This window comes from Notamacropus eugenii, chromosome X (assembly GCF_028372415.1).
Source record: "Notamacropus eugenii isolate mMacEug1 chromosome X, mMacEug1.pri_v2, whole genome shotgun sequence".
Lineage (NCBI taxonomy): Eukaryota > Metazoa > Chordata > Mammalia > Diprotodontia > Macropodidae > Notamacropus > Notamacropus eugenii.
In genome coordinates this window covers 30374475-30387774 of record NC_092879.1, presented here as the reverse complement: position 1 = coordinate 30387774, position 13300 = coordinate 30374475, and the positions used below count along the sequence as shown (strand labels likewise).

The 13300-nt window shown below is 40.6% G+C and overlaps 1 protein-coding gene across 1 annotated transcript in view; it reads left to right on the top strand.

Moving 5' to 3' along the window:
* TMEM164 (transmembrane protein 164) overlaps window positions 1-13300 on the top strand; it is a 120462-nt gene that overhangs the window by 87780 nt on the left and 19382 nt on the right. The window contains 1 exon segment of the mRNA XM_072626926.1: window positions 10731-10797. Within this exon segment, the coding sequence (XP_072483027.1) occupies window positions 10731-10797 (67 nt within the window).

Below are 13300 nucleotides of genomic sequence, written 5' to 3'. Positions count from 1 at the left end.
CAAAGGTCTCTTTTCAAGTATGGTGACACTTGCTTATGATATGATAATTTACTTAGAAAACCCAGAGAATTAGCAAAGAAACTATTTGTGTAGTTAGATAAAAGCTCAGAGCTGCTGTAGAAAGCTGTAGCTGAATCACTCTCCTATTACTATTTTGCCTTAGGCATTAGAGAAGGAGGCAGATGGTTCATATTCCCAGTTTTGGCCATCAGTGGTAAACAATGGTATAATATTTAGGTGTGTGCTGGAGATAGCTTGTATAAGAGGCCATTGTTAAATTTTCAGCGTCAGCATTTGTACCCCAGAAATCAGCAAACATTATATAAAACAGGTCTTGATTGATTATTTTGTCAGATATCTAGACCTAAAAAGTGATGAAGGAAATGTTAATAATGCAGATGAACCTGAAAAGTGTATCATGTAGCTTTTGGACAGCTGGCCTCTCAAGTCCCCTCCAGCTCTATAGCTATTATTTGTGGGATCCCTTCTAACTCTGGATCTATAATCTTTTGAATAATTTCCTGGAGGCAGGGCAGAGGTTTACTATGAAAAACAGATTGTTAATAATGTAACAAGCGTTCCAGAGGGCATAGTAGGGGAGATTTATATGGGGACATTGAAGGATTGGAGTAGCCATGGATGGGAATGAGGGTTTGGGGAGTCATGGCCAGGGAAAGGACCTTTGACCTAGGCAACCTCAGACCTCATAAGCCCCGAAGTTCTGAGTGGGCCCCCAAGGCAGGGGATTTTCACACTCTTTAAGGGAAGAGAGGTAATATAAATATGATTGTCAGTCTATGATAAAGAGGTGGAACAGGGCCACCTTTTCCTGATAGCTAAGGCAGTCCTGGGACAAGGCTGGTAACAGAGGGAGGTGAGGCACATTTGAGGTACCCACCCTTGGGTCAACTCTACAAAGAATATAGTAGTTTACATATGTAGAACACTTTAAGATTTGTAAAGTGTTTTTCTTACATTATCTCAGTTCAACCTCACAATGACCCCATGAGAGAAATATTATGGATATCATTAGCCCCATTTTATAGATGAGGAAACCAAGGCTGAGTGTCATGACAGGATAAGCCTCCAAGGCAGGAATTGAAACTAGTTCCCTCCTGATTCCTTTCACTGTACTATGTGTTCTCTCGCTCTTCCTCTTTGACAGCCTTGGGAAGCCATAAAACCTAAGGGCTGCAGCACAGACCTTCATTCTGCTGGCAGTTGAATAAGGAGCTCTACTCCCCTTTTCCCAGGGCAAAGGAGTTTTTTAGGTGATAGATGCTAAAGACTTATAATGGCAAAATAACAGATCCAGCCAGTTTCTGAGGTAGCCACTCACTATCAGAATGTTCTTGCCAGAATTTGAATTCCTTCAACCCCTATTCATATGATATGGATTCCAGGCCTACCATTCTGGTTCCTCTCCTCTAGATCTTCTCTGCTCCTTCTACATCACATCAGTGGCCTTCTTCAAATGGCTTTCTCAGGACTGAACGTTATTCCCTAGCTATGTTCTGGCCATGGCCAGATACAGTGATGCTATTGGTTCATCCAAACTAGAACTCACTATTGTTTTCCCCATATCCACCCCTCCTCCAAACTTGCCTGTTTCTGTTCAGGGTATCACCATCTTTCCAGTCACCCAGGTTCAAGTCTTTGAGGACATCCTTATTACTTTTCCTCAATCCAGTCAATTGTCAAATCTTGTCAATCAACAAACATTTATTAAGTGCTTACTATGTGCCAGGCACTATGTTAAGTGCAAAGAAAGGCAAAAATCAGTCCTTGCCCTCAAGGAACTCACATTCAACTCACATTCAAACTCACATACGTACTGTTGTTCAGTCATTTTTAAGTCGTGTGTGTCTCTTTGTGACCTCATTTGGTGTTTTCTTGACAAAGACACTAGAGCGTTGTGCCATTTCCTTCTCCAGTTCATTTTACAGATGATGAAACTGAGGCAAACAGGGTGAAGTGACTTGCCCAGGTCACACAGCTACTCGGTCAGTGTCTGAATCCAGATTTGAACTCAGGAAGATGAGTCTTCCAGACTCCACTCAGTACTCTATCTACTGCAGCACCACCTAGTGTCCCTATCATATACATAGCTAGGTTCATAGAAGATGTGGAGTGTGTGAAAGGCAGTGGGAGAGGGGGAAGCCATTAGCATTTTTTCAATCCTACTTTATATCTCTCCCATCCATGCCCTGCCACCACCCTAGCACAGGGCCTCATGATCTCTCTCCTGGATTTTTGCAATAGGTCCCACCTCTTCTCACTGCAATCCATTCTCCACACTGCTGCCAAAGTCATTTGTTTGAATCCCAGAGCCAACCATGCTATCACTGTTGAAGAATGAACTCAGTGTTCTGCTCTAGCTACTTAACCAAGGCGTTCTTCATTACTTCCAGTTTTAAGAGAGGAAACATTATAAACTCAGATACAGAGCCTTGGTGTTGCAAACTGTTCAAGGCTAAATGTTTTTATTGTCTTTGAAGAAACAAAAGATGAAACGGGAGTAGTTAACCGAGTTGTGATGGGAACATCCTATGACCAAATAACATTTTAGGAGATAAATTGATAACTGCAAGTCAGGCAGGTGCTTCCCCATTGTACTGCCTCCAGATAGCAAGATTTCCCGCGGGAAAGAGAATGTCTTATAATCACTCGGTGGAGCGACAGCTAGCCTACCCAGTGTCCCTTGCAGTAATTTTCAGCTCTCTAGAAGCACAACAAAATAAGTCAAGCCTAGAACTCTGATTCCACTCCACTCTAGTAAAACATCCTCGTTGCTTCCCTCTTGCCTCTAGAATAGAAGAAGAAATCCTCATTCTGACATTCAAAGTCTCTCACAGTCTGGCTCTAACTGAGAACTCCTACTCCCTTTAAATGTTTTCCATCCCAATCCAAGTGTCCTGTTCTCTGTACTTTATCTCTTGCCTCTTTATTATTCCCTCTTCACCTCCATCTTATAGATAGTTATAGCTCAGATACTATCTCCTACATCAATCACACTCTTTTCCTCTTGAAATTCCTTTGTATATATTCCATTGGTATGTATCCTCCCCATAGAAAATAAGCTCTTTGAAGGCAAACAAGCACTGTTTCCTTCTTGTCTTTGTCTCCCCAGTATCGTGTACCTTAAAGATGTTGTTGCTCAGTTGTTTCAGTCATGTCTGACTCTTCATGACCCCATTTGGGTTTTTCTTAGCAAAGATAGTGAAGTGGTTTGCTATTTCCTTCTCCATCTCATTTTATAGATGAGGAAACTGAGGCAAACTGGGTAAAGTTACTTGTCCAGGGTCACACAGCTAGTCAGTGTCTGAGACCAGATTTGAACTCAGGAAGATGAGTCTTCCTAACTCCAGGTCCTGCACTTAATCCACTACAACGCCAACTAGCTGCCCCATACCTTAATGATACTTCATAAATATTTGTTGAATTGAGGACTACTCACTCTGCCATTAAATAGGGCATTCCAAAGGAATCTGTGGGGATCTAAGGCATTGATGGTGATGTTTCTTAATCTGTTTCTATTGTCATTCCTCCTTTTCCTTGGCTGGATGTGTTATATAAGTCTCTTCACAAAGGATAATTTTAAGATGAGTCACCTAGAGCTGAATTTTTAATAGTGAGGAATTCTTCCCTGCATCTGGTTTTATATAAATAGAGTATGTGCTTGGCAAAGGGCTCTTTTGTACACTTTTTAGCTGAGCACAGAGAAGAGATTGGTAGTATCCTCAGTTACACTCATTCACAAATAAATTTATAATAATGTATGGCTAAGAGAGAATGGATGAGTAGCAAAAGTGGGGGCAGCTTCATGATGACTGTCAGTTGATTCAGTCTAGGGAAACTTCCTTGGAAGAAATTTAGCTCTAATGTAAATGATAGGATTGGTGGGGAGGAGCAAGGAGGCTAGACTTGAGTCAAAGTGGGAGAAAGATCAAGGAGATTGGACCAAGCATAATGTTCGATTGCTAGGTTCTATGGTGGACTGGCAACCACAAAAACTGAGATTTGAATAATGCCTTGACCATGCCTATTTGTCTTGTTTTATATGCCTTACACACACCTACTTACAGCTAGGTGGCCCAGTGGAAAGAGTGCTGGGCCTGAAGTCAGGAGGACCTGAGTTCAAATCTGGCCTCAGATACTTACTAACTGTGTGACCCTGGGCAAGTCACTTCACTTGATTTGCCTCAGTTTTCTCATCTGTAAAATGAGTTAGAGAAGGAAATGGCAAACCATACCAGTATCTTAGCCAAGAAAAACCCAAATAGGGGCAGGACTAGTGGATTAAACAGAAACTTGCTATATGACCCCAGGCAAGTCACTTAACCTCTCTTAGCCTCAGTTTCCTCATTTGTAAAACAGAGACACTAATAGCACCTACCTCCCAGAGTTATTGTGAAGATCAAATGAGACCTACTTTGGTGAACTGCTTTTCGAACTTTAAAGCATCATATGAGTGCTAGCTAGTATTATGATAATGAAGTTATTTTTGGCACATGGGAGCTACCAGCAGGGACAGAGGGCTGTTGGTCTTATTTCTGGGAAGTATGGAGAGCAAGGAGAATGTTGTTGTGACCTGCATAGAGTAATTTGCTAAAATTAAAAACAAGGATAAACAAATTATCCGAACAGAAAAATGAGAAGGGAGAATTCACGAGGAATAGAGAGGAAATAAAGAAAGATATCAGAAACTACTAGACCCCAAATGTAACCCCCCCCCCACCAAGAAAACATAAATGAAACTGACAAATACTAATAAAAATAGAAAATGCTCGGATTAACAAACAAGAAATAGAGACCCTACACAACCTGCTTACAGAAATCAAACAAGCTGTGCATGAATTCTCAAAGAAAAAAAAATTCCCCAATCCAGCTGGACATAAAAGCAAATTCTCTCCAGCATTTAAACAATAAATAACTTGTATGCTACATCAAGTGGTCATACCAAGAGAGAAGGGTAGGTGCTCAGCTGGAGAGAAATAAAAAACAGCAAAAGAAGACATTGATTGAATATCCCAAATATTGCTGCAAAAATATGATATAAAATGGTATCCAAGAGACTACATCATTATATTAAATTATTCATTATGACCACTTAGGATTTATGGCAGGAATGTAAGAATGGGCCAACATGAACAAAATCATAAATATCATAAATCATTTTAATAAAAGTATTTCAATGGACCTATGATCGTATCAGTGTGGACACTACCCTTCCCATGATGTAGAGTATAGCCTATCTTGCTGAGCTCTTGTCTATACATTTCTAAAAATCAGCAACAGTGGATTGCCCCATTTTCTTTGATTTAGCCATTATCTGTTCTAGCCTGACTGTGTGAGAGACACTCTAATCGGTGTAGAGGGGAGTCCTGACTCAAGCCTGATTTGGTGGGGTAGGGCTAAGGGGTGAAGCCCAGGGATGCCCTTGGCTGGAGTAGGGCAAGATGACTGGAACTTCTGTGGTCAGAGTGGAACAGATGAAGCCAGGGGCGATTCCTTTCTCCACTGAATTTAGGCTGCCCTAGGGCTTTGGCCTGGTTGGGGAGGTTAGGAAGGGACAGAGACTTGGCTTGGTCAGGAAGCCAGACTCCCTAGTCTGTGTTGAGCACAGCCAGTATCATGGTGGAAAAGGGCTCCTGGTAACCCTTCTACTTAGTGCAGCAAACTATCAACAGTTATATGAAAGAATGTTACAAATCACTAATAATAAAACAGATGCAAATGAAAACAATTCAAATTTCATCTCACACTCAGCAGGCTGGGAAAGATAGCAATAGAGAAGGATGGTAAATGCTAGAAAAGCAAAAAGGGGCAGCTAGGTGGTGCTGCAGTGGATACAGTGCCAAGCCTGGAGCCAGGAAGACTCAATTTCCCGGCCTCAGACACTAGCTATGTGACCCTGGGCAAGTCACTTAATTTTGTGTGCCTCCCTTTCCTCATCTCTAAAATAAGCTGGAGAAGGAAATAGCAAACTACTCCAGTACCTTAATCAAAAAACCCCAAATGAGGTCAAGAAGAGTCAGACATGACTGAAAAATTACTAAACAACAATAACAAGGAGAGGATCACAAGATGATAGACATTGTAGGTGGATCTGTGAATTGATTGGTCCAACCATTTAGGAAAACTATTGAAAATTATGGATTTTTTTCAAAGAAAAAAACATTTATTAAGTGCTTATTGTAGACCTATCTTTTGAACCTGTGATTCTACTGTTGGTCAGATAGCCTAAGGAGGAGTTCAAAGAGAAGAGGGAAAGAGCACGTATGTAGGTATGCAGTTGTTGATAGACATGAATGTTTATTAGGTATTTTTTGTGACAGCAAAAAGCAGGGCACAAGGTGAATGTTTATATATGTTTACATAGCACAGTAGGTGTTATAAAAATGCTTATTCCTTTCCCTTTCTCTATTGTCATAGAACATAAAATATTTTCAAAAGAGAAAGTACAGATTCTACATAAACATTTGAAAAAATGCTCAATCTCCCCTCCTGCCCATCAAATCAGTAAAAATTATTAAAAACATTGTGACTCGATGCTGGTGGGACTGTGAAGAAACAGGCACACTGATTCATTACTGCTATAAACTTGTAGAATGTTTCTTAGAGAGCATTCTGTCAAAGAGCAGGAAGAATTTCAAAAAATATTCATGCCCTTTGATCCAATAATTCCATCACTGGGAATATATACCAAAAGTGTCATTAAAAACAAACAAACAAACAAAAAGTTTGTCAGTGATATCCGTAGCAGCAATATCATAGAAGTAACAAAAGACTGGAGTCAAACTAAATAACCAGCAACAAGGAAATTGATAAATAAATTAGTAGAGTGAATTTTTAGAATGCAATTAAGAACAACAAAACCAAGAAAAAAATCCTGAAGCAACCTGTGTGAGATAATACAAGGCAGAAAGAAGCAAAATCAGAACAGGTTATGCACAAGCTAAATTCATATAAAAAGAAAAATGAAAGAGAGGGATCAAAGAGTGGCCCAAAATAGGAATGGAGCCACTTGGCTTATCTGTTATTGCTCAATATTATCCTGTGCTTCTGGTGAATGGGACAATGACAGTTGACAATGGAGAGAGAAGACAGAGCTGCTTGACTCTTTTGTTTCTGTTTTCTCTGCCAAAAAGACAGATCCATGCTTTGAAATTGTACAAAAATTGCTAACAGGGAACTGATAACCCAAGATTATTAAGGAAGTGGTAAAGAAGCATCTAAATGCCCTTCATGAATTCTAAACCCCTCCCCCAGATGAACAACATCCTCAGGTCCTCATAGACTTGGCAGAAGGGATGGCCAAGCTACGTGGAAAGCAGAAGAGGTACCATAAGATGGGAAAAGGCCAAATGTCATCCTGATGTCTGAAAAAGGGTAGCAAAGACAGCCTGCAAACCATAGGCCGGGGAGTATACCTTTAATTCCTAGAAATGTTTTAGAATGTATTATTAGAGATAGCTAATGAACATCTAGAAAGGAAAATATGAATTACAAAGAGCCAACATGACTTGATCAAAACCTCATTGTGCCATTTTTTTAAATCAAATTAGAAGGCCAGGGAATGCTATAGATGTAGTCTAGGTGGATCTTTAAGCAAAGAGCTTAATGAATTATCCCATGCTCTTCATGTGGGAAACATGGAGAGATGCAGATGATCCTACAATTGGTAGGGTCTAAACTGGTTGGATGGTCAGTGCCAAAGAACATTCATTGAATGGTTTGATATCAATTTGACAGGAGGTCTCAGGGATCTGTGCTTGACCCTCAGCTATTAAACATTTTCCTTAGTGACCTGGATAAAGCTACAGAAGGTAGGCTCATCAAATCTGCAGATAACACAAGGCTGCGAGGAATATTAAATGTAATTCATAACAGGAATTTAAGAGATCTTGACAGCTTGGGGTGGGGAGGGGAAGAAGATGAGGAAGGGGGATGGAGGAGGTGTTTACAGACACACATAAATCCCCCCTTCCCAAGGAATCTATTAATAAACTTCAGGTGGTCCATCAACTTAGATGAAAAAAATTACATCCTTATAGTTACTAATCTCTAACTGAACTTTACCATTTTCTTCAGTTATTTAGAAATATTTTCCTGTGAGAGATCTATAGGCTGCATCAGACTGCCAAAGGACTTCATAAGGCTAAGAAGATTAGAGTTTGGGGTTGAACCTAATAAGATGAAATTCAGTAGAGCTATAAATGTAAAGCTTTAGACTGGGGTCAAGAAATCAATTTCACAATTCCATGTCTGATGAGAATGAGTTGAAGAAACTAGGGATTCCTGGAGCAAAGAAGACTCAGGGGAGAGGGGAAGGGTGGACATGACAGCAATGTCTTCAGATGTTTGAAGGACCATCATGGGAAAGAAAGATTGAGCTTTCTCTCTTTGTCCCCAGAAGGTAGAACCAGGTGCAATGGGGAGAGGTTGTACAAATTCCGGCTTGAGTGTAGGAAAAATCTTCCTAAGAATCAGAGCTTTCTAAAAGTGAAATAGGCTGCTTTGAGATGTGCTAGTTTTCTCCATCTTGGAGGTCTTTAAGCAGATTACTTGTTAAGTATGTTATAGTAGGGGTTGATTCCTTTTAGGTAAAGATTGTTTCTGGTGGCCATTGTGATCCCTTCCAACTTCCATTCTGTTATTCTTTGACTTTGATCAATTATGACTTCAGAGGACAGAGAGTAAAGGATGCTTCCCTCTTAACTTCATGTCTAACCCTCTATTTGCTATGCTACCTGTGGAAGGATAGCATCCCTAATTAGCATGGGGAGAAATCCCCATTTGTCTCAGGGCTAGGGGATCTGTTACAACAGTATCCTTACTGTTGTCTAGATCAAGGCTTCTTACACTTTTTTTCACACACCACTCCCCTATCAGTGCTTCTTAAACTGTGCGTTTAAGAAGTACTAGTCTAGATGTCAGACACGCTTGCATGTGATGCAGGATCACCCAGTCCACCTTTGCTCCAGGAGGTAACTAGGAATAACTAGGAATAAACCCTGTCATGTCACCCCTAGCAGGGAGTGTGATTTGTCTTGGGTGGGAGATAAGAAAGCCCCTTAAAATTGTTCCCAGGTTTCTCCCAAAGCAATCTCCTCACTACAAACCTATAGTAGTATAGTAGTATCTACCTATAGATCAGTAGTGTAAATATTATTGTCTCAGTTTTACAGATGAGGAACCTGAACAAAGTCACATCTTGTAAAGGTCAGACTCAGAACTTGAAAGTTTAGCTCTAAGTCCAGTGCTAATCTTATTATACCACACTGCAGGGGGCTTCCGATTCATTGTCTCTTAGTATGGAGCAAATGTTGGGCATCATAATGGCTAACCAGAGTATATCTATCTTTTATTATATGTAGTGATGTTTGTGGATTGGATTTTACGTGTAATCTAACTGCGTGTAAGAAGTCAGATTCCAATGGGGTTGTTGTTTTTTCAGTCGTGCCCTACTCTCCATGATCCCATTTGGGGTTTTCTTGGAAAAGATACTGGAGTAGTTTGCCATTTCTTTCTCCAGCTCATTTTACAGAAGAGGAAACTGAGGCAAGCAGGGTGAAGTGACTTGCCCAGCTAGTAAGTGTCTGAGCCCAGATCCAGATTTGAACCCAGGAAGAAGAGTCTTCCTGACTCCAGGCCCATCACTCTTGCCTACTCTTAACAGAGCTAAATGAAGATGATGAGGATGATGATGAGGATGATGATAATAATAAGCCTTGCCATGCCATTTCTTCATCTACAGATGGAGGATTTGAACGCTTTGGAAACTCTATATGCACTGGGTCCTCACTGCTGCAAGGCAATTTTTTTACCCTTCCCTGCTTCACTCTATCACTCTACAGCACCTATTTTAGACCTTCTCTTTTAGGTGGTGCAGTGAGTAGAGAGCTGAACTTGGAGTCAGGAAGACCAGAGTTCAAATCCTCTCTCAGTCATGTATTAGCAGTGTGAGATTAGAAGAGTCTTCAGATCAGAGATTTTGAACTGGAAAGGACCTAAGAGGTCATTAAGTTGAACCTTTCCTTTTACAAATGAGGAAATAGAGGCCAACTTTCCCAGGGTTACACAACTAGTTAACTAAGTGTTGGAGATCAGATAAGTACCTGAGTCACTTAACCTCTTGAATTGCCTCAGTTTCCTCATCTGAAAAATGAGGACACCTCCCAGGGTTGTGGTGAGGACTGAATGAGCTAACATTTGATCCTTCCAAGTGCTTAAGGCAGATAGTGGAGAAGAGAAGGTCCTGATTTGGTATGTGTTGGTATTACAAAGCCAGACACACCTGAGCGACTGAACCATAGCAAAGCTAAAATTACTCTACCTGTATGAGTTCTTCCCCACCCTCTGATACTATCCCCCTTCCCCTCCCTCTCAGCAAGAAATGTCATTATTATTAATACAGGTTTGACCCTGAGTGTGGGCAGTTGATTAGGAAGCATATACCATATCTTGTAAGGAAATGTAACTGAAAGGAATAATTTCCATGCAGCTCATGGGAAATATTGAGGATGCTGATGATGCTAATGGCACCCCTCGGAAAGCATCCATGGCCCCAAGGAATGCCTCTATCTTGTGAAAATTCTCTCCCCAAACCATAAGTCCATAACTAGACCTCTGCAGGTCTTCCTAGGACAGGCTTCTACCTGAACAATTTCCTGTTTCATAACAGACTGTGAGTGTAATGCGGACTTCTGTCCATTTCTCTTTTTCAGGCTACAAATGCACATGTTGAATGGGGCTCTTCTTGCACTGCTTTTTCCCGTGGTGAACACTCGCCTGGTAAGTGCTGGGGAAGTGGAAATATCAGTGAGACACAATATTTGAGTCCACCCCCTTTCTTTTTAGATGATGAATTTGGGAATTTGCCCATTTTGGTGTATCAATTCAAAATCAATTGACAAAATCAAAATCAATTGACAAACATTTATTAATCACCTACTATGTGCTAGGCACTGAAGACTATGCTGCCTGATGATGTTAGGCTACAAGGTCTCAGGAAGGTCTTGAGGGCTACAGTAGGTAGAAGCCAAGCATAAGAATAAGCCAATCAATCAACATTTATTAAGCACCTACTATGTGCCTGACAAGGCACTGAGGACTGTTGACAGGGTCTCTAAAGAGTTTTGAGGGTTCCAGTAGAGACCAGGCATAGGAATTAATTAATCAACAAATATTTATTAAGTCACTGTGTTAGGTACTGCCATCAAGCTTTTATTAAGTGCCTACGATGTGCTGGCACTGTACTAAGTGCTTTACAAATATTGTGTGTGTGTTACATATACACACACACACACACACACACACATATATATTATATATATATATAATTTGATCTTCATCACAACTCTGGCAAGTAGGTCATATTATTATCCCCATGGTACAGATGAGGAAACTGAGGTCAACAGAGGTTAAGTGACTCATCTAGGGCCACACAGCTAGGAAGTGTCTGAGTCTGGGTTTGAACTCAGACCTTCCTGATCCCAGGCTCAGACTTATGGTCACTGTGCCACTACCTAGTTTTCTTTGTGTCTGGCACTGTGCTGTGCATTACAAAACATGTAAAAACAATTCCCACTCTTCAGAAAGTTTATATTCTAATGAGGAACACAGCATCTACATTCACCACCTGAGACTGTTCTATTTGGCACAAACAGGTAAGGAGGCATGGGAGCTGGAGGACTGGTCTTGGAGTCAGTCACTTAGTAAACATTTTTTTTAAGTGCATGCTTTGTGCCAGGCACAGTGCTCAGTCCCAGGGATACAAAAAGAGGCAAAAGACAGTCCCTGCCTTCAAGGAGCTTCTAATCTAATGAGGGAGAACATGCAAACAGCTATGTACAAATAAACTGTATACAGGATAGAGAAACAGTAATGAAAACAAAAAATAATTCATGACCGAGTGATCCCGACCTGCTGAAGACGGGCCTTTCTGACCTGTTGCTTATACTGTTACCTGAACTGTGTCTGGCATGGCGGAGTCAGTTCAGGATTAGTTCCACTGCCATAGCCACCAAGAACCCACTGGCATCTCCGCTCCGTGGTGGGCAATCTAAGAAGGTCTTTGAGAAGCGGACACATACCTTTCCCCTTACTGGTTCTAGTATTAATCCAAGCGTAACAGAACTACTTTAAACAAAGTCGCTCTATCTTCCACAAATAACCACCTAGTTCATTTGAATTTAAACTTCCCCTTCATCAAAGATAGGAGTGTCGATTTCCAATTTCTCTTTCTTTTCTCCCCTTGCTTTTTTTTTCTTCCCCTCTTGTGAGTCTCTGAAATATTCTTATGAAACTTTTTTAGTGAATTGCCCAATACCCTAATTTGTTCTTTTAAGAGTTCCTCCAAGGTCAACTTTCTAAAGTCTGTTTGCTTCTCAAATAACTCTCTCCTGCCTTCATAGACTATAGAGTTGAATGGGGAGATAATTTGGACACTATGGCTTATGCTTCCTATTTTGGTAAAGGTTTTCTTCCTTTTCCTGTGACTTCTCTTGTCCTGCTCAAGAAGTCTTCTCTGGTCCTCATTGTAGTTTGGGGCAAGTCATTTCTTTGCTTCTTATAGCTGATAATATTTTTTACTTATCTTTATAGCTTTGCAACTTAATTATGATGTATCTAGCCATCTTATATCATGGGTTCTCCTTTGGAGAATCTTATGGAATCTTTCTCGTGGTATTTCAATATTCGCTTTCACAAATTCCAGAGAGTTTTCTTTGATTTCCTGAAATATCTTATAAATGCTATTTTATTTTCTTAATTCCTCTGGGATGTCAGTATTTCCTAAGTCATTGTGCCATGGCCTACCTTCCATGGTCTAGCAACTAGACAAATCTTTTTATTAAGGGGATTTATTCTGTGAAGTTTGGATTCAGTCAAATGGCCACACTTGAACACCTAGAGGGCCACAGATTCCCCACCCATGATAGCCTCTGTCACTTGGGTCTGGTTTTTTTCCAATCCTTTGAATAATGCAGTATTTTTTTTTTTTTTGTAGCCTCTATTTCCGCTTAGCTGGCTTCATGTTATAATTCCATTTTCTACTATAATAGTCTTCGTAGGTGATGCTGTGAATAGAATGCCAGACCTGGAGTCAGGAAGACCTGAGTTCAAATGTGATCACAGATAATTCCTAGCTGTGTGACTACAAGCAAGTCACTAAACTTCTGTCTGACTCGGTGTCCTCATCTGTAAAATGGAAATAATAATAGCTCCTACTTCCCAGGGCTGCTGTGAGGATCAAATGAGATAATCGTTGTAAAGCTCTTAGCACAGTCCCTTACAC